A 26,968-nucleotide genomic window follows, 5' to 3' on the forward strand; every position below is an offset into this window, starting at 1 on the left:
TTTTATTATTAGGGTTCTTTGAAAGTAGTTGCCATTGACCGAACAATTCTGTCGTTTGGAGGGAAAGTCACGATTTGGAATTTTTCATCTTTATTGATTTCCTACCCGCACACACAAGGTAATTTAACATCGCTTTTATTTTGAAGGTCCAGAAAGGATGTGGTTTTTTTTCCTCGGTGGTCTTATCGCTACGACTCTCACCATAAATTATTGTCATTGTGTCCGACTGTCCGAGCATTTTGACTTTTTATTCCCCTCGGGAATCTTGATATTCTGCAGGAAAAGAGGGCCTCTGTACTGTCATCCATTATTACAAGCTTGCTGCATGATCGTTGACGGAAGCAACGGTCGGAGGATGAGAGTGGGAGGACTGCAGTAATGATGCGTTTTGTTCTGGACTGCCTGAGGACATCGAGCGCGAGGAACCCAAAGAATGAACGGTTTGTTTCATACTATCGATGATATTCTATCGCATGACATGGCTTCTAAACTTAATTGGACTGAAAATCTTGATGGGCAATTATGACTTTTTGTTAATGCTGTGCACTTCAAGTCGGTTGCAGAGATTTGGGCCAGTTCTGTGGTTGCCCAATTGTATGCAATAAAACCCCACTAAGGCAATTTGTTTTCATTAGGCCTAAAATTCTCTGCAAACTCATTCAAGAACTGTCAGCCTTACTGTAGGAAATAAGTCCAAGCATGATAAATTTCCAAATAAATGAAAATGTTTTTCATGCAACATTTCTCTCCATCCATCATAGCACCACTTTAATGTGCTTATCCGGGGTCAGATTCTGGCATAGGTTTAGCGGGGTGGACTTCCTTGTTTGTCCAACTCTTGAGGTTTTCCCAGGCCTCTTCATCCTCCCCAGTGTGTCCTGTGTCGTTCCCATGGCCTCCTCTTAGTCGCAACAAAATATGTACAACACAAATAATATTGTATGTCACAATGAGGTTGAGTAGATCAGAATGTCAACAAAGAAATTAGGATTCAGTTAGTATTTTGGTCTGGAGTATGTCAGAAAATCAGGGGAAGGGTCATTGGGTCAATATTATCCCCAAGTGAAAGCAGCTGCTTCCAAATCACAGTCGAAATGTATTTTCATTTGGGTTCAAAGAGCTAGCATATTGCTTTTGCCTATTCTGCAGGAGTTTTAGATTAAAATTAATAATTTAATTCCTTCCAGGATAAACATCATAAAAAGGTATAGAAGGAAAAGTAGAGTGGTGGAAAGTGCTTCAAGTTAATATTGAGGTTTTCAACATTTGTTTTGCTATCTGAACACCCACGTACTAAATTTGTGACTTTTGTTTTGTTTGAAAGAGTGACATTTTCCCATTCTAAATTGTGAAGCTCCGCCCATCGCTGGTTAAAACTAATTAAATCCAGTGATTTTTTTTTTTAATCTTAATAGCAATGTAAAAAAAATCCTGATGCTACTGCTCTAGTTGCATAAGGTGCTTGTTGAATATTTCTATTGCACTGGTTAGCGTCCAGTGCACAGATTGCGGGAAGTGACTGCTCCACATAGAATTGAAATTAAAATCCTGATGAATTTTTGTTTGCAACCAGATAATATTCACCCTGGTAGTGTTTTCTGTGGCATTTTTATGAATGGCTCTGTTCCTGATGCTGAACACTGCAATAGCAAATAATGGATGTAGGGGTGGGCTTTGGAGGGGGAGCCAAGAGAGAGGGATTGTGAAGGAGGTAGAAAGAATGAATTTAAATTAATAAGTTCCCTTTGCAATGAGGCTACGCCCACTCGACCAATATTCTGTCTGACTCATATTTTTCCCCGCCTCACATTGGTGCAGTGTGGCTTCTAGCTTCAATGACCACAGACACGCACATGCACGTACTGTCACGTTCCCAGATGTAGCTCCGCCTCCTCTGCAGTGGAGCGACTGCGAGCAATGGAGGAGCCAGCAGTGCAGCAGGATAAATTAGACAGCTCATGGGAAGAAGGGCATGATGGAGGAAAGGCTAATTGGAAGAATGAATGTTCCCTTTCCTCACTCCTGAAACACTCTTGTCTTCTCTGCTGGTCGTCTCCCAGGGAAACTGACGTCGTGGAAACGGACGAAAGAGTCCTCAGCAAGTCAGCCGAGATCAGAGTAAGAAGACCGCAGCACCTTGCGCTGGTGTGTGTGTGCGTGTTTTGTGTGTTTGTGCATGTTCATTTCTTATTGGTTTCTTTCATGATGCATATGATGCATGCCATCTGATTTTTCTTGCATCTGTCTGTACCATTTTTAAATTCACTTCATTTCCCATGATGCTCTTGTGTCACGCATGCTGTAATGTGACGTGGTAGTAAAATCAGTCAATCCAGCTAAAATGAATGGAAGGTATTCTTGTAGATTACCTCGTAAATCTGTGGTTTGATTTTTAATATGTAAGGTGTATATTATTTTTTCAATAACTTCGATCATTTAGGAAAGCACATCATCAATCATATTGTTTTCTGATGTTAAGCCAAACCTTGCTCACTCACTCCCAAATGCTCAATTTAAATTTGGGGTATTTTATTTTGGTTTACCTTTTCATCATTTTATATGATGTCAAACCTCCATGCCTTCAATTTTTTAAATGTGCATGTGTTTTTTGCATTTGTAGGAGCTTGAGAATGCGGTAACAGTGGAAAATCTAGAGCTGCAGGAGCAGCAGTCAGACCGCAAGGAGCTAGAAGAAACACTGGTTAAATTAGAAAATCACAAAGATAAGCTTATTCAGCAAATAAAAGCAACCAGACAGCTCTGCTATGAAGAAAGTCAACAGGTAACATTAATGATTGTACGGTACTCCACCATTTTCCGACGATCTGTGATGATAAAACACCTGACTGTCGATATTTGTATTTTCCAGATACTATCTCTGCAGGCTGAAGAGGTTAAGAGGGAGAGCCAAGTTGAGGAGTATGAGCGAGAGCTTGCCAGAGCCAGATGGAGACTGAGGAAGCTCAAAGAGGAGGTGAAACAGGCCAAGAGCAAGATGGAGGAGGCTGGGGAGAGGAACTATCCTCTCCAGGACTCCATTAGACAGTCCTATGAAGAAATCTTGCAGGTACAGGCAAAAGTGCATATTTGTTATATGTATGAACAATGTATCATGAAATAAGGATTTATTATTAGATGATATTGACAATATTTGATTGTTTTTGTATTTACCAGGAAAAGAAAAGGCTATTTTTTTTAAATATATATAAAAAAGCTCATTTATTGTAATGCACCAAATAATCCGAACAGCTGCATGTCAACTCAAGTTGCAGGAACAGCTGCTTTGAGAAACTGACCTTGGGTTTAGTGGCAGGGGCGGGCACGAGTGGCTCCTCACTTTGTGATGTCACAATGTGAGAATCTGCTCGTTTTCATGGATTGTATTTGGAGCTATCAAAGAGACATTCCTGGAGTTTGTGTAGCAGTGTTTGTCAACACTTTTGTTTCTTTTGACTATTTAGTAACGTTGGTTGGTCAGCACCAAAAAAAACAGTCACTGGTGTCATCCATGCAGGAAGAGCACACGCTATGTTCTGTGTCAGGTGGTGCAGTCACTCCAGAGAGCCAGCTTGAAGGCTCAACATCTCCTGCAGATACAACTGAGGATGAACCACTTCCAATCAGACCATGGGGAAGGAGCCAATCACTGCCTGCGTATGCTGACCTAATCATGGTAAATCATTTTAAAGTCAGCTTTTGTCTGCCATGTTGATTTCCGAAATTGTATTTAAATCATTCGTAACAAATATCAGAGAATGGAGTGGGGTGGGACGGAAATGTCCCACTCTACTTGCTCCCGTTGTTACTTCAACTGTGTAGCTATACAGTGATTTGCCGTTTTTGCCAATTCTTTTTTTTTTTTTGCAGTCTATTAATATTTTTCTTTCGTGTTTAAACTCATCTGGTGGTAATCGTGTTTAGGTGTGATCAGTTCATCTTTCAAAAACTATAATTAGCCACATTTACTTTCTCACTGTATGTAAATTTCCTTTGTGTTTACGTGTGACTAGGTAGCCAACAGCGCACCTTTCTGCAATAATTTGGCTGATACCAGAGAAGAGGTAGATGACAGTAGCAGCAGCTCACCAAAGGTTTGTTTAGTAAACACAAATGTCTTCCAGGGAATACTACCGTATTTTCCGCACTATAAGGCGCACCGGATTATAAGGCGCACCTTCAACGAATGGCCCATTTTAAAACTTTGTCCATATATAAGGCGCACCGGACTATAAGGCGCACCTTCAATGAATGGCCCATTTAAAAACTTTGTCCATATATAAGATATATACATTTGGCCTGCGGGCCGGACTTTGGATACGCCTGCTGTAGTGGCTCAATATTGGTCCATATATAAGGCGCACCTGATTATAAGGCGCACTGTCGGCTTTTGAGAAAATTGGAGGTTTTTAGGTGCGCCTTATAGTGCGGAAAATACGGTAATCATTATCACGAGACTTTGTTACAGTGCTTCCATATGTATTTATAGTAGCAATAATTAAATGTTCAATTTGCCGTTTGTTCTCTAGATGGACAGGTCTAACCTGGAAGACGATCCAGACGAGGGTGACATCAGTGAGGATCAAGGGGAAATAAAGGAACAGTCCATTCTAAACAAATTGGACTTCTATCAAGCTGACCCATTTGCGCATTGTCATATAGGCCGTATGTGTCACATGATTTGTGATTTGAAACATTTAGTTTTATTACGTAGTTTCGTTTTTCCAGCAGAAAGGTTACTTTTTCACCCTGTTTTATTTTGTTAAATAACCAGACTTCATCATACTTGTTTTCTGTTTTTGCAGATGACCTATTTAATGAAGACCTCTTTCCAAAAACAGACTCATCAGGTCAGATTTAATAATCAAGTCAATAGAATATTATATGATATTCCAATTCTGATATTGTCTGGGTTTTTTTTAGATGGATTTACATCAGATCCTTTCAAAGGCAGTGACCCCTTTGCAGCGGACATTTTGTTTCCAGAAGCCAACGTTGGTTGTGATGACGGAGAAGTAATTCTTTGCGATGAGGCCGACACTAGTCTATCTTGTGCTGAAAATAAAGCTTCAACGGGAACACAGTGTTTTGAGTGCGAGTTTCCCGATGAAGATAGTGACATTGAGATCAGCTATAGTCAAGAGGATCTTGACACCATCCCTGGGACAAATGATAACCATGGATTTAAACCAATCCAGAGTTCATCTGAGGAACTCGGCCCAGAACCCATACGAGGCTGGCATACCCAGGGTCAGTTTTCTGTAGAATCTGATCCCAATGGGTATGAACTGGACCTCAGCGCCGTCTCCCCACCCTCTGACATCGAGGAACACAGTCTTGGATCTCTGGTTGGAGAGTTTACCAAGGAGGGTACAGCAAAAGTGGAGGAAGGTAATTTTTGGGGAAAAATATTCATAACCTTTGAACTTCAAGTCTGGTTTCATAATTTGGAAAGCAAACCTTATTTCTCTGTTTTTTTTCAGCCGCCATTGTCCCTGAGCTTGGTGATCCAGCATCGTTGGTGTCAAACACAACAAGCACGAAAGACAGCACTCAGCATCTTGACAGTGATGGAGAAGTACCAGATTGGCTGAGTGGCATCAAAAAGAAACCAGAAGACCCTTCAACATCTCCAAACTCTGTCGCCGCTCATAAAGGCTACACTGAACACGAGTCACAACAGGCCAACCTGAGTTTTGACTGTGAACTAACAAGTCAGTCTTCTTTTGATCCATATGGCTTCAAACTCAGTCCAGAACATTCTAGTCTCACCCTCTTGGACCCCGATGAAGCTGAGCTGAGCCCAGCACCCAGTGATCAAGATCTGGATTTTGACCCAGAACACGCTTCTTCTCAACCAGACCCATTGTGTTTTTATTCCTATGAGTATGAAATCCCTTCTTCTCAAATGCTACAGGACTCCGATCCCTATGGCTTTAAGCTCAGCCTTGAAAAAGAGAATCAGGAGGTGCCCGAACCTTGTTGCGATGATAATATGGAAAACATTGGTGAATTTCACAATAAGGACAACGAAGAATCCTTTCACTATAGCAATCAAGAAGTACTAGAACCTCTTCCTCATGAAAACCAAGAAGTGCTTGATCCTTGTAGCGACAATAACCAAGAACTGCCGGATGTTTTTGAAAGTCGAAACCAAGAAGTGATGGAATTATCTTCTCTGGCCAACAGGGAAATTGTAACGTTAGTAAGCCAAGAAAATCAAGAATTCACAAATCTTTGTAGTCCTGAAAACCAAGAAGTGGTTGAACACTATTACTTTATAAGTGACAAGGATGTTGAAGAGCATAAAAGTGATAACCAAGAAGTGCTGGAATTTTGTAGCCAAGCTAATCCAGAGCAATTTGATTTCTCCTGTACTGAGAATCAGGAAGTGTTGGATTTCGACAGCTACGGCAACCAAGAAGTAGTTGAAAATCAGGACGAGCCAGCTTTAGATCACCAAGGAACAATGAATCTCGATAATAACGAATATGAGAAATTGCTCGATTTGGATGGTCATAATAACCAGGAAGTGTTGGACTTGGTAAAAGATGAGCCAAGCCCTGAAACCAACAACAATCAGTCCGTCCTCAAACCAGAGTTGAGTAACAGCTCCGACAGTGATATGGCACCAGAAGAACTACAACCCAGCAATATCAGTGTCGGAGACGCCCTCATGGACTGCAGCCTTATGTCCACCAACCAGACTTGCGTATCTCATGATCCTTCACACAACATGTTAGAGGGTGATCTTGGTTCTGTGTTCAGGGCTGGTGGATACATCGGTTGTCCTGATGTAGCTGATGATCTAGAACCTATGTCCCACAGACAAGTTAACAGTGTAGCAGAGCCAGTACGGCCAGTCAGACCAGTAAGACCTCCCCGACCTTCACTCAGGGTAAGTTCCTGCGTAATATTTATCAAACGCTGCATGCAAATTTGTATTATTCATGTATCATTGTGTGTTTTAGGCAAAGGAGAAAGTCGAGTCCCCAACTCAAGGAATCGACCTGAAATGATCCAGTGACCTAAGAAGATGAACAATTTTCGAAAGGGGAATTGACAAAGGGATGCAGCAGTACTGTAGACGCACGTCTGTTTTTTTTTTTTTAGCAGTTAAACTGAAATAAGACCCAGAACTGGTCTGTTTCAACAGGACCAGCTTGCAAAGAGGCCTGACAACATACAATATGTCTCAATTAATTAGTACGTTACTGTTAGTCATTTATGTAGATCTTTTTTTTGGGGGGGGTAACTGTTTTCAGCCAACTGTGAAATTAATATCTCTTTTCATACAGTATCTACATTTTCTTGTTTTATGTCCAAGACAAGGCTAACTGGTCCAACATAAAAATAATTTCCAATATTTTAATTCATCTTGAGCTTGTATAGGTGGACTTGTTTCAGATGTATATAGGAGTGTGGATTTTATCCTCTGTAGCGATTGAGTTAGTTAGTTGGTTAGTTAGTTGGTTACAAATGAAAAAAAAAATCATCTTTTTCTGCCCTGTTTATTGGGGGTGAGCAGTTTTCTCATCATCCATTGTACATTACATAATAATGAAAACATATACATATTGGACACCAGTGTAGGTCACGTACATTCAGTTCCATGCTGGTCAATTTCCATTCTGAATTATTTGTATTTATTTATGAATAAATAATAATCAATGGAATTTACAGAGGTCCGTTCCAGCATGAAACTACCACCATCTTGTGTGCTGCATGAAAACTCTGCAGGCAACATTTTACGTCATCCACTGTCATCAATGTACAGGTAAAACCTTCGTCCTAATTTAACAATACACATACAGTGCAGAAGCTAAGAGAAATTGCTGATAAGCTTCTATTGTTAACTATATGATCTATCACAATATTTTTTATTTTTGGTGTTTTAAAAAAAAAAAAAAAAAATCACATGGGCAGAAAAGATCTCTTCTCCACCTTGTCTTCATCATGGCTATGTTTAGGGATGCTGTCATTCAGACACGGTATTTAAAGATGTATAATCAGCCGGTGCATTTTGTCTCAGGTTTAATATTAACACACATTATGCGCACTAATCTATACGTATTTGCTCCTCCCAGAAGGCGCAAAATGAGCTAATGTGCAATGACATTTCTGCCTTTTTTTGGGACAGGTAAACTTTAAGTAAGTTTACCGCAATGCTCCTGCAATACTGTGTGATACATTAGTTCCACTGAGAGTGATTCATGAGTATAGCAGTAGGTCATTGATATATTAAAAAAAAAGACACACAAAAAAATTAGCACTGTATTCAGTAAAACGTGTCATTGCGTATTTGTGTAGCCAGTTCACGTAATGAATATATTCAATACACTTAGTGCATATCATTTAAACAGGCCTGGAAGCAAGCACTTGAGATTTTCTCGTTTTAATTTATACCTACCTCATTCTTATTTTGTTAAAACTGCATGTTAACACCGTGAATCCTGTGATAGCACCCAGTTCTGTGAATTTGACATTACGTAAACATGCCATCAGAAATGCATGACCTACTAACAGTCATTGGTCATCACGTCTTATAGAATGAGTCGGAAATCTTTCACTGATCAGTGATGTGTCTAGGCCTAGGGGTGATACTATCCTTGTTAATGCTTGATATGTGATGTGTAGTTATTTCCTGTCTAGGAAGATATCCTGCTATTGCTTCATCCAACCCAACACTATTTTTGGTACACTATCATCTAATATAAATTGAAATATGCTTGTCATGATTTAGTCGAACTGAAAGATGTCAGTTGAGCAGAAATCTTCTCCGGAAAGACTAAGTTGCAATTTTCAATATGGCACTGTGTGTTTTCTGTTATACAGATATTGGCATTTAAAGTCAAGGTTGCGTGAAACGGTGTTTGTTGTGATATTGTATGTGCTGCAATGTAAATACAATCGTCTGTGCTTGAAACATCAAGGAATACATCAATATTGAACCCCACATGAGGTGTAGTGCCATATTTTTGAAAAGTCAACCTCCATTCTTGCATTGTATACCATACGTACACCGAAACCCAATTTTTCTGCAATCAGTGTGAATTAGGCTGAAGTTTGCATAGTGCGTAGTCGTCCAGGTCTCTGAACCTCTTTGATTTGATTATAAAATAAATATAATTATATATAATTCATATATATATATATATATCAAGAAAACAGACTTGCATCCATAGACAGACAAGTAATCTCATTGACCTTTATTTGACCCTGTTTCTCTAATATCTATCACTGATAATTCGTTAAAAGGAAAAACAATGCGAGAATTAAGAAGCAAAATGATACTGTTTGTTGCTGTAGGTCATAGATCAGTTGCACTTCATGTGCACTGCATCTTAACATAAAAAAAATAAAAATAAAAAAGCAAGAGAGAGAGTTCAAAGTTGTAGTAGTGTTGGCATACTTTTGATCAACAAAAGTTACCAGAAATGATATAAATTCAATGAAAAAAAAAGCATTGAAAGAAAGAAATGCAAGGCTTGCAATTGTACACTATTGATGGGAATGGAATAAGAAAATACTTATTGCCATTTCTAGCTAAGGTATGGTCCATTTGCTATCTAGATACATTTTTTTTTAAATAATATTAAACCCATAATGTATTTTTTTTACACACACATCGTAAATATTTTGTGGTTGAAATGTAAAAATACAATATAACATTAGTGCAGAGGCATATAAAATGTTGTAGTGAACACACACACACAGTACACAGAGGAAAACCAGCTTCCTCGGGTGATGTTAAGTTTGGACTTGACCCCAAATTAAAACAGACAATGTGGGTCATTTAAGCACACACACACTCACACACATTCATTTAAACAACTGTAGATGACTGATACGTTTGCGAGGCTCTGTTTCTTCGTCTGCAGCATACAACTGTCACTGTGATGATGACGATGAGAATTAATAGCAGGATAAAAAGTCCACCAACCAAAGTTCCGAGACTCAGCGCTAGAGGAGAAAATGAAGATTACATTTAGACAGAAAGACTTAGATTTTCCAAAGAGTGCATGTACTTTACCTTGAAAGACATTTTTCTGTCCGGGAGTACACTGCTGGATGCTCCAGGCTCCTTGCTGGTGCAGTTTGTCTCTTGAGGGGATGAAAGCTGCCACCATGAAGCAGTAACTTTCATCTGCATCCAACCCAGACACGTCTCCTTTATTGGACTTGAATATGATGTCTCTCTAGAATTAAAAAATTGAATATGAGTGTGTGGGTGTGTGATGATTTGTTTTTAGGTTGCTTTTTTTTTTTATAGAAGACAGAAGATGTAGTGTCAGTCTTCATTTTTAAAGCATTTTTTTTTTCATTTTTAATATATTCATTATAATTTCCCACCTTTTGGCCAAAGTCAGCTGTGATAGGCTCCAGCTCATTTATCATTAATACAAAAAAGTTCCACAAACCTTTTCTGAACATTTGACTTATGGGAGAACCTACTAGAGTGGGTTTTGGTTTTTATCCTCCACTTTAAGTGGCTTTAGTGGATATTTAATTGCATTTCCATTCAAAGTCATAGTTCTTTAATGCTCTTACCTTTCCTGTATTTCCAGACTTGTAATAGCTGATCTTGTACTGAAGGTCACCCTTAAGAATGTCTCTGATGGTGAGTTGCCTCCCGTAGTTGTGGAAACTGGTTAGAGGATCTTCAATGTTGACTCTCACTTTGCCTTCTTCCACAACCTCCACAGTGAAATTTGCTGCACTAATCTCACCTAAGCAGAAAATATCAAACTTGAAGTTGTGTCTATTGCAAACGAGCCTCTATTGAGGCCCTCATTTACTAATACCGTATTTTCCGCACTATGAGGCACACCTAAAAACCTCCAATTTTCTCAAAAGCTGACAGTTTGCCTTATAATCAGGTGCGCCTTATATATGGACTAATATTGAGCCACTACAGCAGGCGTGTCCAAAGTCCGGCCCGCGGGCCAAATGTATATATCTTATATATGGACAAAGTTTTAAAATGGGCCATTCATTGAAGGTGCGCCTTATAATCTGGTGCGCCTTATATATGGACAAAGTTTTAAAATGGGCCATTCATTGAAGGTGCGCTTTATAATCCGGTGCGCCTTATAGTGAGGAAAATACGGTAAATGAAAGTTCTTACGCAGCAAGTTTAAAAGTTTAATTTTGTGTCTGTTTGTACATACATGTTTGCATTGTGCGTGCGTGTGTTTATCTTGGTGTAAAACTTACTCTGCCTATAAGGGTTGAAGGGTGGTGAGTAACTGCTAGGTAAATCGTCATCCTCATTGTCATAGTCTGTAGCTTCTGTTCGAATTTTAGCAGTAAATGTCCTGTCAAAGTACAAAAGCATGAATTTGTCATACACAGAGAGAAACTCTGCACAATTTGTCTTCGCGGGCCACAAAAAATGATGTGGCGGGCCGTATCTGGCCCCCGGGCCTTGAGTTTGACACCTGTGGTTTAGCCAAATCAATATTTCTACCATATTTGCATAATGATGCAAGTCTGGGGCTGCATAGAACATGTTATTGTAAAATTTGTAGGTTGACTTCACCTTTAAAACAAAGAGATTAAAATAATATTTAAAATACCCTCAGAATTCAGTTTATGAGGTACATACCTATCGAGAGGGTCAAGGTCAGTGGTTAGATCGCACTCTGTCTCTTCTATTTCGATGCAGTTGGGACTTACCATCCACGTGTCACTGTTGTCCCTGATATTCACATAACATCAAATTAGTTTTTTTTTTTTCATCAAGCAGATATTTTTGACTCACCAAGTATACTGGACAGTAAACATGTAGTTTGATGACGTTGTACTCCACATGAGGAGAGTTTTAAAATCCAGAGATACCCAACGTACATTGTCTGCTTTTGGTGCATGTTCATCTATGAGATGACAAACTTAGCGTTATATAAATACACACACATATTGGATAGCATGACAAAGGAAAAATATATCACCCCACCCCTAACTGGAATTGAAAATATTTTGTTTAATGGTAATGTGAAAACGTGAAAATTTGTGTTTAGCAATATGTGTCATGTGACCTCATGGCCTATAGTTTCATGATGTAAAATGGGAAGGATCCTTGTGTTGTGAATGTTTACAGATGACCTCAACTCAGAGGAAGTATGGTGACTCGATAGAAATAATTTTTATAACCCATTTAAGTGAGAAGAAACCCGTCACAATTCATGCACGATGACAAAACAATGAGAAACCAAAACCGCAATTTGTGTTGCAACACCACAAACTCCCCCTCAAATTAATTTCATGTGTGGCATCTGTCTTTTACATTAGTCACCCATGTTTCACAACTGTTTTAAAATATTTCGACTTATTAGTGTCGTAATTCAGTGACGCCTGATCTTAATAACATCTTACCGAGTTTTCTTGGAACATGAACGACTTCATCCTACTCAGTCTTTCCCATAAACAGACCATGATTGAAGTAATACTTTAGGAATGGGGCTCAGCAGATCTAACCCAAAGGTGGGGCTCTTATATGGTAACAAATCACAATTCTCAGCTTTTATCTTCAAAGCGTTTTACTCAAGTAGATTTGAATTGTAAGCTATTTAAGTTAAAAAAAAAATTGCTAGGCATTTTGCTGGCAAACCTTTCCATTTTTATTTAATTCAATACACAAAAAATATATATATATATACACAATTTTTTGGGGTAAATATTCTCTCATTTTAAATTGTAAATATTCTCTGCAACACATTCCAAAAAAGTCATGGATAACAAAAAACTGGGAAATTTGAGGAATGCTAAAGAATACTAAAAAAAAAAAAAAAAATTGAAAAACTGTACTGTGGTCTGTCAAGTCCACATTTAAATGTTTGTTAAATTTTGTGGGATATTTTACACATTATGTTATCTTGCACGATACCTATTTGTACCTTTTATAGACCAATCTGTACCCAAAAGTACGTTATCTGCCTACACAGTTGCTGTCTAGAACCGGGCTGGGCAACATCATAAAAACATTGCTCTACCGCACATTTCTAAATTGTAATTGGATCATATAAATAATCAACACGATAACTTTCTCGTAACATCAACAGATTTAACAGTTTTTTTACATCCTGAGGTTATTCTTATTCAAGCCACCACATGACAAAGAGATATTTAGTCATAAGTAACAAAAGTTTAACATCACCAAACAACTAAAAATGATTCTTCGTGAGCATTTAGAATATAATCTCATCAGCAAAAAATTGGCATGCTCCTCACTTGCGCTATACAGATTATAGAAAGGAATGTGAATTAGAACCACATGAGGCTTAGAGATGGTGTGTTAAAAATGCCTTAATGATCATCTCAGCAGTTGTTCTCTTGTATGGGACCTTACCTGCAAGTGTGATAATCCAAGCAGACATGTAGACTCCAAGACAAAGAGCTATTCTCATTGAGGCCATGTTAAAATGCGTAAATTCCTTCAAGTTGTGATGGCGAGTTCTTCCCTCTTTGTGTTTAAGTTGCAGAGTGTGCGATGTGAATTTGGGGGAGCTGAAGGGTCTGATCAGGGTTCCGCCCCTCTGTTTCACTGACTGATCCCTCCCACATGCCTGTCCCTGATGGAACGTTCCCATAAAACGTCTTCTATCAAAACATGCGCACTTCCCTTACACTCGGAGTTATCTTTATCTAGCATCTCAGAAATACAAGAGTCTACATGTAAAACTCGCCCCGCTCTGACAAGAACCATCTGTTTGTGGGGAGGGTGTAATTTGAGAATGGAAAATACCTTGATTCCATGTTACCATGGCAGCAAATGGGCATTGTTCCAAATGGTCCAGTTCACATTCTGCTGAAGATCTCTTCACATGACTACAAACAAGAGGGCCGTTAGTCAGACTCGTGTGCTGGAACGCTGTGATGCGAGCAAATGAAAACAGATTTAAAGAGCAATCTTAGAAATACCAAATTGATGTGTCATGTTCTTCTGCAGGCACTAAACAAAAAGCTCAAACTGGAGATTTTTGTGAGAGAGAACGTTTACAACTTGTTTTCAATTCCAGTTTGCAAGGATGAGCAGTTGTCACTGTGTGTTGTAATGACGGATATTTTTAGACATTAAATATCTTGGGAACTACTCTAAATAACCGTGTTGAAATCAAAGGTCTCGGTTTGTTGCAGAATGAGCAATGAGTTTGTTTGAAGTGTTCGAATAAGCTGGGAACATGCTGACCCATTGATCTGAGTTCATTTACATAGCAAACAGATTATTGGCAGGTTTGGATCGGTTTATTCCCGTAGCAATTTTTGAGCTAGTCTCGTGTGTGGTATGTGTACTATCATCAGACTCATATTAATTATTTTTGTGCATTTAGCCAACATCTTTGATCCGTATATGAAGGATGATGATACGTTCATTTTGTAATGCATGTCCGGAAATACAGTAGGCCTATGTTACATTTAATCAATTGTAGTGTAACAATTTTAAGTGCTTGTGGGCCTCAGTCAGTACCCCCCTGAGAGTGGAAAGAAGCCAAAGAATGTGGGGCTTGAGAGATGCACAAACATAATACACAGATGTTGAACTGTGGAAGTAAGATTTTCTGGAATTCATCTCGTGCTGCTCACTTTCATCATTGCTTAACGGAGTTTGGCAGTAAAAATCTGAGCCCCACTTGGAAAGAAGAAAAGTCATTGAGAGAGTGTGGGAACATAAGGGGTAGTGTGATCTATAAATCTCTCTGGTAGCAATTAACAAGCCATGTGAATGGTGTACTTGCTCAAGTATATATAACTTTCAATATTTAAGTCAAGTCAAGTCAAGTTTATTTGTATAGCCCTAAATCACAAACAGTCTCAAAGGGCTTCACATAGCCAAAATTGACAATTATTCTCAAAGCATCCCCTGATCTTAAGCTCCCAAAAGGGCAAGGAAAAACTCAAAAAAAAACTTACTTAAACATATTCAATGGTTTTTCTTGCAAAATGTAAAACCCACTAAAACATCAACTCTGCAATGTGTCCTGTTTGTCTGATTTCTATTAAGATAAATAAGATTTGTGATTTCATAGATTTAAAAAAATGGAACGAGGCAAACGTTAATCCGGGCATGCAGTAGTCAGACAGGGGTGAATTTTATTCAGAAATACTATATAAAAATTAAAAAAAAAAACCACAGTCTCGCAATCATACGTTTAAGTGTCATTAATGAATTTGTAGCTCAAGAGGAAGGAAAACACAATGTTTTCAGTGACCCAACTGTAATATGATCTGAATGTTATGAGAGCTCAGATCATCTAAACCATATGACTCCTTCCAATTCAAACAGCACACATCTGTTCCGCTACACAAACACGTTGTGTTATTGTTACATGTATCACTGACAAAAGTGTCCTTTGCAGGCTCTAGAAATGCATGTGAGCATTTAGGTGGAAAATTGATATTGTGTAAAAATGTTTTAACTCTTAAAATTGGATTGTGCGGGCGGTAGTTTTCCCAATATGAAATGCATTTTGCATTTATATTTTTAAAACATTAAAAGGCATCACCAGAATGCAACTTGTTCAAGTACTACTACAAGTCATTCTGATAATGTGTTCTGTTGTTAAAGGAAAACCTGTTTGTGTTTTGCGGTGAGTCGTAACGTGTACAAATGTTCAACATTTACAAACATGTTCAACATGTACTCGTATAAGCACAATTTTTGATGACACTCGAGTTTCTCATGATCATATCGAGATATGGTTTGCCCTCTAGTGGATATTCGGAGTACTACATCGTGAACAACCATGCCACTGTGCATCCCAACCACGTCGGATGCCCTTCCTGACACAAAATATTTTATTTTATCTATTCATTTTTTGGGACATTAAATACCGTAATATTTTATTTTTGCTCGGTTATTATACCGTCTAAATCTGATACCACCCCATGCTCCAAAGAGGGTGAAAATATCCCTTTATCAGATCAAATCTATCAAACAGAAATCTACTTCAGGCAACAAATAATTTTAGCCATCACATTATCGCTTTTTTTTTTTTTTTGTGAGATTGCACAATACGATTGTCTGCATATGATCAATCACATTGAGAAGCCATATATGTGACCTATATATATTTAGCACAAAATAAAACCAAAATATCTATATTTATTCCAAATCATTACTTAAAGGTGTCCAGTAGAAAGAGCATATGGTGACAGTAAAACTACAAAAAAATAATTTGCATAGATCAATTTATCTATGATGACAAAAAAAATCCATCCACGTATAGCCTGGTTTCTTCCTGTTGCTAGGTAACAGTGAAAGGGTTTGCACACATAGGAGCCTCTGAAGCTTTGCATGGCTATTTGTGTGTCATGACCGAGAAACAGCGCTGTCTTTCAGCTAGCACATACTTACCGACTCTTAACACGATCTCCCCTGCTCTCTCGAGTCTGTTTATCTTTATCAGCTGCAGAGGTTGAAGCAGTTTGGCTGGTATTTTTGGTGGTTATTATTATTCTATAGAAACTTGCATGGCTGGCATTGATATCAATAATGGCAATGTATCGAAATGAGGAATTAGGTTTGTGTACAGGGATTTTTTTTTAAATTTTGAAATGTTCTATGAGAACTACATGTATTTCATGGGATTGAACAGAATATGTGCACTTATATCCATGGTTACTACTCTATACAAGCGGGACAAATAGTTAGTTTTCCATTTTGTGATCATTCGAGTTGCACAAAACACCTATCCAGATAAATCGAGCGACTAATTGTGATTGGATTTTACTTTCAAAACTAAGTCGTATTTGTCACGTAAACGTTCAAATATAAAATACGACATTTGTCAAATTCATATTCTTGGAATTTCATGATCTTTGCAAAATAATACATTTGTTTTTAGTAGTTACTTGATCGTTATTGGTTAACTTTTAGATCGTCCATCAAATAACGGTGCCATCCCACCGTGGCCTTTTATTGTGAAAGTCATGAGCGGACATAGTCGTGCTCATGCCAAATGACGTGCAGTATTGCTCTCGGCTGCGAACAGGATGCTGTCAGGCCGAAAAGACGCACCGACCAAGCGATGGCAACTGTAGCTGCATCCTTTGTTTACCTGGCCTAAACAAAAAGGTAAGACCCGTTCATCAACATTATGACGACGCAGATGTTTTTTATCCTAGAAAGCAGAAAATGCATCATCCGCGGTACGCAGTACTTGTAGCGCCTCTTAAAATTGCTGTGATGCTTCAACATAGCCATTGTTCTCAAACTGTCAAATAAGCAGTAGCCCGATCACGTTCATTTCATACGGTATACCTTTATTATGATGAAGAGAAGTAGTGTAAGTAGTGAAGGTAAGCTTTTAATGTGTTAAGAGATCTGTGTGTGTCGGCACGGTGGAGCAGCTAGCTTCCATGCATGGCGGTGGTGTGATGTCGCTGAGGGTTTGGCTTGGGTTTGCTGCATCACCAGCGCGTGCGTGCGTGCGCAGGTATACTTTGTGTTTACGTCGTGCTTCGATATAGCATCGTTCACCCCCATCACCGATCACCGACAGAGCTTCCGGTTTGCCTGCACGATAGAAATGTGAGAGCAGTTGCCTCGTTTGCTTTTCTGTAGACACATCCCCTTATAAATTTTAGCAGCCAAACCGTTTTGTAGTGATTAGAATATAGAAGAGAACAGCCATTGATTGATTTGGCAAACTATGACATTGCAACCAGTCACCGATTTTGCATAAAAATGCAAAATATCAGATGATCCCAATCTAGCCACTACTTCATGCTTTTGTGCGGCCATGAGAGAGTACTTGCATGCATTCTCACAGTTAGTGATTTGGTGCAGGTATTTTCATGATTTCAGGATGTTAACCTTGCCATGTAGTCTGGGATAAGTCATGGAGTTTTTACATCAGGGGCCCCAGTGGAAAATCTGCTGACAATGCACTGCTTCTGTCTGCATTCATGATGACTAATGCTGGATAATTTAGTGCAGGCAAACACAAACAGTCAGGAATTGTCCTGGCTCTGATTGGAGTTATAGTGTTTGGCCCAGGGCTGCTCTGGTAATGAACTGTTGGCTCTGTTTTTTTTTTTTTTTTTTAATAAACAAACATACTGCAACTGTATACTCCCAACAGACATTCTACTGCACTGAGAAGATTCATATACAAGGATTTTGAAATGACAGATTTTGTCCGGTTCCTTCACTGATTCCCAGCAAGGCATGGGAAGAGGGAAGGCAGGGGGTTGGCTGTTTTGCTGAGCAGAAAGTGGTGCTGCACAGGGAAAGGCAAAATAACCCACGGACTACTGCTGAGAGCTCTGTAAACTTACTCGCAAGTCTAAAAACACTACTGCGTGTCCACACCACCCACTCACAGTGATGGCAAACAACAAAAAGACTATGTATTATTATTTTATGATTATGAAGTATTTTGTTGAAGTTAAAATAAAAATGATATAATGGAAAATAATTGAATTTGGATTCAAAATCTGACATGATACAACCTATTATTTTAATCTTTAACTATCCCGGTGATGCAATTGACAATAGATTCTCATTTGCAACCTATCAGCAGACAGCAAAGGATATAGTTACATATTTACAAGTTAATTTACAATATTAGTTGGAAGAATGTCAGTCTGAATGGTTGGCAGCCCTGCACTAGACCATTCTCAGGCTCTGTTGAATATATTTTATGTTCACAGCAATGTTAGATAATATTTTATTATGTAAGGCAGATTTTCTCAGCGGCATCTGCTCCTGAGGGTACGTATGTCCATACTTTATTCGAACAGCTGCAACTAGGATTTAGTCATGAATGTTTTCCTAAGATTGGATTTTTGGAGCTCTTGTATAACTAACTAATATTGCTTGTTCTAAGAATGTCCTCCGGTCATCCTTTTGTCGTCCATATAAAAGTAAAATTGGTACTGAGTGAATCGAAAATCAAAGCGAATCAATTCAAATCAAGTGGATCGAATCGACTCAATTTTGAAAATCGAAATGAACACCCAGTCCTTATTATTAGTTTTTATTGGTATTCTATTATTATTTGTGGTATTATTGTTCTTCCTATTAATGTTCTCATCATTTATTATTGGCATATTTATTGTTTATTGTGGTTTATGTTTCTTTTGTTAGAGCTCATGTACAAGACTTTGTTAAAAGTGTAGTTGTTAAAGTGCTCGCCGTATAAATAAGGTCGAGTTGAGGTCTTCTCTAAATCTTTAAGCGTTACTCAGTAGCTCTGTGCTAAACCCATTAGCTTGGATACAACGGTGCTGTAGCTTAGCGGTTCCAGTGTTCTACTATATTTATTTTTTTATTCTATATTCTGGCCTATTTTATATGTATAGTGATATATTTTAGAAAACAACTATGGCCATGGATGTATTGTTGTCCCTGTTGTCGACACAGCATTCATGTGTTGTAATATTAAGCTCGTTGTGAGGTGGAACTTGCTTTTTGCGATGGGCAACAATGTGTACCGTGATTTTGTGCTTCCTCCTTCGTCAGGTTATCAAATGCTTGATAACTGTTTGGAATTCCAGAAACTGCTCTTGTGGTAAGCTCATTCACTTTATTGTCATATGTAGCTGGTTGGTGGACCAGAGTTGTGACATGAGAGCCAAAAAAAATAATTTGTTCAAATCCAGGTCAGGTCAAAATGATATATGCGTTAAAACAAACCTTCCTGCTATGTGCGTGGACACATTTCATAATTTATTTGATTAACCTAAATCAGAAGTTAAAGGGACAGCTGCTTTGAGAATCTCGGCATGTGTTTAGTCTGCAGGGGCAGCACGGGGGAGCTCCTCACTTTTGTGATGTCACAAAGCCAGGACCTGGTCGTTTTCTTGAATAATGCGAGGCTGGTGCTTAGAGAGAAGGAATAAGGAAGAATTGGCGAATATAGATAAACACTACTTTGTGGGTGTTTGGTGAGTAAAATGCATTTTTACGTGGCTAAGAGCTCACAATAATTGATTCAGTATGATACAACTCCTTTCAAGACTTTCTGAAATCACATGAACTGATTATTGAATTATTCATTAGGAGCAGCCCAAACGTCTTTTAAATAATGTCATTGGAATTTGATTATTTTTTTACAAGCAAAATAAAAAATATTTAGATCAGGAATTTTAGTCAAATGCTTTCACACCAATTTCACTGTTCATGAACATCACATGACCATAGGCTTTGTCTTGGAAAAGTATTAAATGATTTAGTTCTGCATCAAAACAAAAAACAAAAGCACTCCATTGTAAGTTGTTTGTATTGTACTTTTTAATTGTTGCATTTGTCATTTTTATTAGTTAGCCCCTTGCCTAAATAATTGGCTAACTACGTGGCTGTCTTACTTACATGTTACAAATATAATAATGTGGATTACACACAGCCCACTTCGTCGGCCTCCAAGGGCTGAAAGCCTGTAATAAGATTAGAAGACTCGCTGGAATCTGGTAGTGAATTTAAGATCTACAGGAGTTCGAGGTGATATAGGGGTCATTCTTTTCACTTTCACGAGACATGCAAAACTCTTTTTGTTATTGCTGAGGCAATACATCATTATTAGTTCAACATAAATGTTGTGTTTGCAACTGATAATTGTTTTTCACCAATGTTTGTATCATTCCAGACAAGCAATCCCTCATTGATCCGCCTGGGGGCAGTGTTGCTGTCTCCATTGAACAGGAGAGCTGTCTCCCTGTGTGAAATCAAAAAATCATAAAACATATAAAGGCTCGTTTTCTGCTTTTTCAGTCGCCAGTTTTCAAATGAGAAACGGACACGTGTTCGCTGATCCACAAACGCATATTCACACCCATGCAGAATTGAATATTTACAGATGATTAATGCACACACAATAATAATAATAAAAAATAACACGTGAAAATCACAGAATCAGAAGAACATGTAAAAATGATGAATATATTTGTGAATCCGAAAAATGCGTGAAAATCACCGATGTATTTGTCTGAAAAATTGACACAAATCTCTTGTGGCAGATGATTTACCACTGACAAACTATATTTTTGTTGGTGATCTATTGTCAATGTTTGTGTCTTTGACAGCTGTAGTTCCCTCCGACAACCAGCAGTACCTGGAGGAGAAGAGGGAGGCATCACGTTGTAACAGCCAAAGTTTGGAAAACTGAAGTGGCAATCGCATTCCTTCAGTCCATGCTATGAAAAACTACAGATGTAACTCCGGTAAGTGCATTTTTGATGATTTTCTTTCCATTTTTATATTATGGACTGAATTATTAATTAACATTATTTGTCGTTATTATCGGTGGCACAGGGAGTTGTCAGTTTCATTTTATTCTGCACTTTTATTCATTTTATATAAATCCTAAATTTAGAGTTGGGTGATTTTTTTTTTTTTTTGGACTTCAATTCTCTTTTGCAGCGAGTGTTCTGCTTTTTGTCTTTCAAAATATTTGTCATTGCTTTAATACAACTTTACGCATCAAAAATACTATGCTACTGGTATTAGTGAGTATTTGAGTTGAATATTGGCAACTGGTATCAGCTTCAAAATAAAAGTGGCACTGTATTAAACAACCCTAGTGTGCATATGTGTGTGTGCATGTGTGGGAGCTGTTATAAATGTGTGTCTCTTATCTAATCCTGATTTTGTTGCTAGGTGCATCATGCCATTTTTAACATTATTGCTAACCCTGGTGTTTTTTTCTTTTTTCCCTTTTGTTCTATTTCAGATAGTGAGGATAGCTGAAGCCAAGGTGTAAACTGACAGTTTTCCTTTCCTCCACATCCTCTGGTATCCATTCACCACTGCATGCAAACAAACACACACACACACACACACACTCGTACGCATGCACATTCTTTGAGCTTGTTCTTGCTGGATGAATGTAATTGGGCTCACTACTTTGAGTTTAGCACTGAAGACTAAAAGTAAGAATTAAATATTTGTCCAGAGTCAAGTTGAAGATTCACTGGTTCTTCTCGGTGATGGTGTCTTTCCTGTCTGTAGGTGGTCTCTTTTCCACGTTGCGTCTTCATGTTTTGGGGGTCCTTCAGTGCCCCCGCCCTCTGTCAATCCCCCTGCTCCTGCTGCCACCACGGCCGGCCACCCCAGACACTCAGTTGCCATGCCAACAGAGACATTGTCTCCAGCTCTGCCAGATAGCAAGGCCACTGGCACTGCAACACCTTTCAGTTCTACTGTACCCCTTCGAATCCTTAACAAGGGCCCAGACTACTTCAGGAGACAAGTACTGGTTCTTCACTCAGCACTCAACTCCATCTTGACTTAAATCTGATTTTTTTTTTTTGTGTTAATATTATATTTATCTATTTCAGGCTGAACCCAACCCGAAACGTCTCAGCGCTGTTGAGAGACTTGAAGCTGACAAAGCAAAGTATGTTAAGAGCCAAGAAGTCATCAACGCTAAACAGGAACCAATCAAACCACCCATTTTGGCCAAGCCTCCAATTGTTCTTTCGAAGAGAACTGGAGGAGTGTGTGGTGGAGTACACGGAGGCGGAGTACCTTTCAAATCTTCAAATAACAACGCTAAGTCAGACACATGTGCAACGAGCAGCAAACGGGAGAATTTAAATTTGGAGATCCTAAAAAATCTTCTTAACTCGTCGTCGTCTTCGGGTGCGGGCTCTGACGGGCTCGGCGGTGGAGCTAAGAGTGCTGTGTTGATGAGGTCATCTGGGGGACTGACAAGGAGTTCCAGGTAAAAGATGAATTTTATTTTACGTTAACTTGGGTACTGATCATTTCAATGTTTTATGCTCCTAGGATGCCGTTAACCTACCGATCCACAATGGCTCTGAACGAACAATCACGAGACTCTGCTCCCAGTCCAAGTACCTCACATTCCCTGCGCTCCTTTTCCCATTCCTTGAAGGTTCCTCCAGGCAGTAGCGGTGGACGGTGCAGTCCACAGCTGGTAGGAAACCTCAATCTCAGCAGAGTATTAGATGAACGAGGATGTGAAGGAGGGGTTACGGAACGATCGCGGTCTCCACTTCCGCCGCTGCTGACTTCCCATTCCTCCTCCGACCTTCTGCGACTGTGCAACGGCAAGCCTCTCCGCGCAGCTCGATCCAGCAGCTCCTCAGCTCCGCCGCTCCCCCCGAAACCGAACCCTGCTTCCCTCCCACCTCCTACCCTCTCGTTATTACTGCCTCCCCCTCGTACAAACGTATCTCCGTCACCTTGCAACAAAACAACCCTTCAGTCGCTGCCATGTGATGTCGGAGAAGCTGCCAATCCCTCAAAAGATCCCAACCTGGAGTTGGAGCTGGGTTCCTCTGTAGCACGTCGTTCCTCTCTACATAGATCAAAATCAGACCTGTCGGACAGGTATGCCCGAGCTGGAGCTGACGTGGAACGTTTTTTTAACTATTGTGGCCTCGACCCCGAGGAACTGGAGGCAGTCGGTCCAGAGAACTTTGCACGAGCCAATTCGGACATTGTGAGCTTGAACTTCAGATCGGCTTCCATGATTTCCTCCGACTGCGACCAGTCACGGCGGTCTTCAAATGACGGATTGTCGGATGGGGACGAAGGAGAAGATGAGGACGAGGAGGCCGGAGAGCGAGTTCCTTACGGCATCTCTGCTGTGGAACGTAACGCGAGAGTCATTAAATGGCTGTACAGCATCAAACAAGCGAGAGAGACTCAAAAGGTCTCGCATGTCTAGGTAGTCTTCAACAAACTGCTTCTCGTCTGTCATGTGATTTTTCTCATTGCTCCAAGACGGCTTTTGAGAATGACATGGACAGACAGAAAACAAAAAATGACATCAGCAAAAGAATAGAACTTAAACACACGTACAAACTTTTATGAACATCAAATAGTTCCTTTGGGAGTATTTTGGGACGCTGACAAATGTTCACATGTTGGATTCAGCAACACGAACAATGTGACTGCCTCATGACAAAGAGCTACTGACCTATCATAGCGGACAATCCATCAATTCACATCTAGTTAAATGAAATGAAATTCGCTCTGGGTCCTCTGAATCATAACCCGCTTTGCCCGTTCAGCTGTTAAAATAGGTCAAGTGATGTGCATGAAAGAGACACAGTGGACCAATCAAACCTTGAGGAAAATAAGGATGGAACTGTCATGGCTGTTTCAGATTTTACATTCAAGGTGCCATGTTTCCTCAAATAGTCACCAGGACTCTAATAGATGCCTGAGGGCGTCTCCACAAAGACATTTTTTTTTTCTCTCTGAAAAAGACAAAAAAAAAAATCAGGTCGTGGCAGTACATTTATACTAATTTCTATGAAGTTGGCCTCATGAATTAAAATTGATCATGTGGGCCTGAAGAATACATGGCTGCTACATTTGGCGTATATAAACATCCGTGGCCACTGTTTGAAGAAATGCGGCACTTGATGAAATCAAATGTTACAGCTCCACATTGTTTATGCCATATTTATGAACAAGAGCCCTCAAGCAGAAGCAGAGCCATCTATAACATCACCCTTGATTACCGTAATTTTCGGACTATAAGCCGCACCGGACTATAAATCGCACCAGCTAAAACTCGTAATTCAGGGTTCAAAATTTGCGAAAAAAGTCGCGGCTTATAGTCCGAAATTTACGGTATCTTGTTAGGAAAGATCAAAATTCTTTTCAGAAATGTTTTTATTGCATTGTCAATGTATCAAGTAATAGTGACCTCTTAAAGTCGGTTATGCAGGTCACCATGTGATCACATTTAGGTCATTCATATTTCTTATGTTTTTAAAATGAAGAAGAAACAACAGAAAAGTTCATTTGTCTTAATGCAGTGGTTCTTAACCTTGTTGAAGGTACCGAACCCCATCAGTTTCATATGCGCATTCACCGAACCCCTCTTTAGCGGAAAAAAAATAATCGAATTCAAGACATAGATGTTTTTTTTACTGGTGCACAAAATGAGCCGTGCATGAACGTCACCTTGTTCAAAGAATCAAATCAACACGATGCATGAACTCACAACAAATGACATACCAGCAAATCAGTGTGACTTCTGCTGTTGCCAGTTCAGATATGAGTTATCGCGAATTTACACGACATTAAACCCAGGTTAAGAACCACTGTCTTAATTCCGTTTTTAATAAGGTGGTTTATTCCATGGGAGGACGAAAAACACAAATATGACAGAATCAAATATTGTGTCACACGCCGTTTAACCGACATCGGACCAATGAGTGCTTTTGCAAATAAATGTACTTTCATCTTTATCATTTTACATTTCACAAGATCATTTGTGGGTTCCATTTTTTTATGAATTCAAAATCTTCTTTTTTTTTCTTAGCCGCATGTTCAAATTAGAGTTCACATTGAGTCACATCCATTGCATTTGAGTTATTTCAGTGTTATTGTTGGATCTCGGAAATGCTCTCGGGGGTTCTGCCAACTAGTGGGGAGGATTCAAAATGGTTTACATAAGCGCTGCTTCTTTTGTGGGTGGATCATACACACCTGATTCCCCCTCAAGCTAAAATTCAAAGTTATGCTGGCACTGTCTGTCCAATGAATACAATTCAAAGTGACTGGGAGAAAATTAATATATCAGCTGTATCATTGCATGACATTGACAGTGAGACATCAGATTATTAACTTTAGTTAAAGCAATACTAATAACATGTCTGTTCACTGTTACAGGACATTGTGGTCATGTCGTGCCGGTGTTCTCCAACTAATGTGTTTGTAGATGCTTTTGCTACTAATGACATAGCTCCATTCAGGGTGTTGTTGCTGGTTCAGTTTAGTATCTGACTTCAACTTTCCAGCTCCCGATAAGCAAGTCTCCTAATTGTACGTGCTTCAGCTTGACCCCCCCAGTTTACATCTTTACATTGAGTGACCTCCATTTTCATTTCAAGAGAATAGGTTATCGCTGACTTGAGTGGCTTTGCAAGCTTGATTCTTAGCCAAACAAAAATATTTTAGCCAGATGTAGAAAGTCACCGGTAAAGACGGCTACAAAAACAATGGGACACCAGCATCTTAACGAGAATCAAATGTTTTCAAAGCTGCGAACCTATTTTCAGCGTATTTAAATGAAAATGGCATCCGTCTATGTAAATAATAGATTCCAGCTGTTTTCTGTTCTGAGGGGAGACTCGCAGTCCCACACTTTGAAAACCTGCTTTCGGTATTTGAGCACTAGACAAACTATTTCTTCTGCATTCTTCTAAAAGTCCAATTTCCTGCTGAAGGTTAAGCAAGTATCCATCCATCCATCCGTTATGTTGCTGTTGAATACCCTTGTCCTGTCATTTGTGTTTTTCCAGTGGAATCCAGAAAAAAAAGTCACTGTCAGCATTAAGTAAACAAGAGTGTATTGTTCTTGCAATGTCATCATACTATTAGTTCTGTCTAAAAGATATGAAGTTCTTCTGTGGTACTTTTTCTCTCTCAGTGTAAATGATAAAAGAAAAAAAATTATAATTGCTTCTGGGGGGAAATCAATGTGTGGATTTCTGTTTTTGGTTCGTTCGTTTCAAGGTTTGCATTTTAGAAAAAATTCCAAGCAACATTCTTGGGTAACTGCCCTCAGAACCGAGCTGTCTGATCTAACCTCGGCAAAAAGCTTCGTGTTGGCTGTGTTTTGCTGTGGAAACATTCCATTTTACTTGACTAAAAATAAAAACATTCATGTTTAGGTTCTTCTATTTTGCATTATTCCAATAAATGGATTTTTGCCATTGACTGAACTGCAGTTTTTTCTTTGACCAACATAATCAAATTCCTGGCTTGGACTGATATTTATTTGAAGAAAGAAATGATTAAAATGCCATCACATTTTTAAACATAAAAATCCAAATCAGTAATCAAAAATGGGCAGGACAGTTTGTGGTAATATTCGTTAGAAAAAATCTTAAATCACAGCAGATTATTTTACGGAGATATATTCGCTTTCGCCAATCTGTGTATCATCACTGCCATCTACTGGTGAAAATAAATACAACACCTACGAATGAACGACTAACAGAACCAACCCAAATACTTAATATAAATATAAATATATAACGA

The 26,968-nt window shown here is 39.0% G+C and overlaps 3 protein-coding genes across 9 annotated transcripts; 2 read left to right on the forward strand and 1 right to left on the reverse strand.

Moving 5' to 3' along the window:
- Positions 1–162: 162 nt before the first annotated feature.
- On the forward strand, positions 163–9,573 carry LOC125984892 (uncharacterized). Of its 4 annotated transcripts, none has more exons than XM_049747193.2 (11): positions 163–440; positions 2,061–2,145; positions 2,621–2,782; positions 2,870–3,067; positions 3,515–3,673; positions 4,011–4,091; positions 4,527–4,662; positions 4,803–4,847; positions 4,921–5,388; positions 5,481–6,895; positions 6,969–9,573. In XM_049747193.2, the coding sequence occupies exons 1-11, from the start codon at positions 379–381 to the stop codon at positions 7,014–7,016; spliced, it is 2,859 nt and encodes a 952-aa protein (XP_049603150.1). In that variant the 5' UTR covers positions 163–378; the 3' UTR covers positions 7,017–9,573. The 4 variants fall into 4 exon arrangements, with proteins under 4 accessions (XP_049603150.1, XP_049603151.1, XP_049603148.1 ...); XM_049747194.2 differs by having other exon boundaries at positions 2,061–2,118; XM_049747191.2 differs by lacking the exon at positions 163–440 and having other exon boundaries at positions 690–2,145.
- Positions 9,192–13,622, reverse strand: LOC125984893 (tissue factor). The gene is made up of 7 exons (XM_049747195.2): positions 13,346–13,622; positions 11,762–11,873; positions 11,606–11,698; positions 11,215–11,315; positions 10,549–10,727; positions 10,031–10,196; positions 9,192–9,960 (listed from the first exon to the last, which is right to left on the reverse strand). The coding sequence occupies exons 1-7, from the start codon at positions 13,584–13,586 to the stop codon at positions 9,824–9,826; spliced, it is 1,029 nt and encodes a 342-aa protein (XP_049603152.1). The 5' UTR covers positions 13,587–13,622; the 3' UTR covers positions 9,192–9,823.
- A 3,286-nt stretch (positions 13,623–16,908) lies between these two features.
- Positions 16,909–25,170, forward strand: fam110b (family with sequence similarity 110 member B). Of its 4 annotated transcripts, none has more exons than XM_049747222.2 (6): positions 16,909–17,071; positions 21,022–21,159; positions 21,669–21,730; positions 21,947–22,187; positions 22,276–22,661; positions 22,727–25,170. In XM_049747222.2, exons 4-6 carry the CDS (start codon positions 22,065–22,067, stop codon positions 23,631–23,633), a joined length of 1,416 nt encoding a protein of 471 aa, XP_049603179.1. In that variant the 5' UTR covers positions 16,909–17,071; positions 21,022–21,159; positions 21,669–21,730; positions 21,947–22,064; the 3' UTR covers positions 23,634–25,170. The 4 variants fall into 4 exon arrangements, with proteins under 4 accessions (XP_049603179.1, XP_049603182.1, XP_049603181.1 ...); XM_049747225.2 differs by having other exon boundaries at positions 21,673–21,730; XM_049747224.2 differs by lacking the exon at positions 16,909–17,071 and adding an exon at positions 17,095–19,511.
- The last annotated feature ends 1,798 nt before the right edge of the window (positions 25,171–26,968 follow it).

Source organism: Syngnathus scovelli, chromosome 17, assembly GCF_024217435.2.
Source record: "Syngnathus scovelli strain Florida chromosome 17, RoL_Ssco_1.2, whole genome shotgun sequence".
Lineage (NCBI taxonomy): Eukaryota > Metazoa > Chordata > Actinopteri > Syngnathiformes > Syngnathidae > Syngnathus > Syngnathus scovelli.